This window comes from Olea europaea, unplaced genomic scaffold, assembly GCF_002742605.1.
Source record: "Olea europaea var. sylvestris unplaced genomic scaffold, O_europaea_v1 scaffold28076, whole genome shotgun sequence".
In the NCBI taxonomy this organism is placed as follows: domain Eukaryota; kingdom Viridiplantae; phylum Streptophyta; class Magnoliopsida; order Lamiales; family Oleaceae; genus Olea; species Olea europaea.
Genome location: NW_019246567.1, coordinates 1 through 1,453, shown reverse-complemented (window position 1 = coordinate 1,453; position 1,453 = coordinate 1). Strand labels below are relative to the sequence as shown.

At 35.7% G+C, this 1,453-nt stretch overlaps 1 protein-coding gene across 1 annotated transcript; it reads left to right on the top strand.

Moving 5' to 3' along the window:
• Positions 1-470: 470 nt before the first annotated feature.
• LOC111384006 (eukaryotic translation initiation factor 3 subunit E-like) lies at positions 471-1,422 on the top strand (the record flags this gene model as incomplete). The annotated part of the gene is made up of 3 exons (XM_023008215.1): positions 471-698; positions 796-917; positions 1,260-1,422. Coding segments are annotated over 3 exons (513 nt in total), but the record flags the coding sequence as incomplete, so codon positions are not given.
• Between the last annotated feature and the right edge of the window lie 31 nt (positions 1,423-1,453).

Here is a 1,453-nt window from a genome sequence, read left to right as displayed (position 1 = left end):
GTTCAAGAATTAAGGGCTGACAAACAGCACAATCTTCAGATGTTGAACGATCGTTATCAGGTTAGGATTCATATAGTTTGGACAATTTGAAGTCTTCTGTATAGTATGGGAGGGTATGGCAATGTGTCTTTTGCTCATTGATAAGATGTTAACGTTCCTTTGAATGATAGAGGTATAATGAAAATAAGAACTTGAAAGTGGAGAGGTCTTAGAGAATGCACATTGTTGCTAAAAAATGTATAACGCATATAATTTTTGGTATACATCTGAGGGTGCTAAACTTCAACATGATAACATCTTGGTCATTTCTCGCACAGTCACACGAAATTTCCTTTGTGAATGAATCATTATCCTCATCATGGCTAAACACTGCACTTGTTAATTAGGTAGCGGAATAGTTTAAGACATATCTTGTGATCACTTGCATTAAATTGTCTAACTGATTAACCACATATAATTTTGTTATCCAGATTGGTACTGAGCAGATAGAGGCATTGTATCAGTATGCCAAATTTCAGTTTGAATGTGGAAACTACTCTGGTGCTGCTGATTATTTGTATCAGTACAGGGCCCTGTCCATGAACAGTGAAAGGAGTTTGAGTGCATTATGGGGAAAACTAGCTGCTGAGATATTGATGCAGAATTGGGACATTGCACTGGAAGAACTCAACCGCTTGAAGGAAATTATTGACTCTAAGGTTGATTTAAGTGCATATTATGATTTTATTAACTTATTCATGGCTGTAGCTCATTTGATACAAGAAACTTGATATACTGATGATACATGGCATCCAGACTTTCTCTTCTCCTCTGAATCAAGTTCAGGGCAGAATATGGCTTATGCATTGGAGTCTGTTCATCTTCTTCAACCATGACAACGGAAGGACACAGATTATCGACCTATTTAACCAGGACAGGTATGGTTCTGGAAATGATATTTATTTTTAATTGAGTTGAAAATCAATTTAGAGCTCCATCCAAATCTGTTTCACCAAATGCTTCATTTATACATATATGCTGGCAAGCTATTTACTTCTTCGCACCGTCATAAAAATTTAGTTTTTTCTCAAATCTACTTTATATATTCTGGTTTTTATTTCTAATCTTTACGCTGGATTCATCATATTGTTGAAAATTCCGAAAATTGAAGTGAATTTTTGAAGAAAGATGATGCATATTTTACCTTACAATCTTGCACACTTTACTGCCTCCCTCTAAGACTTTGTGTGCAAATTTGAATTTAATACAATCTCTATCAGGTATTTGAATGCCATTCAAACAAATGCTCCCCATCTCTTGCGTTACCTGGCAACTGCATTCATTGTCAACAAAAGGAGGAGGCCGCAATTTAAAGATTTTATAAAGGTCATTCAGCAAGAGCAGTACTTATACGAAGATCCTATCACAGAGTTTTTGGCATGTGTATATGTCAATTTTGACTTTGATGAGGCTC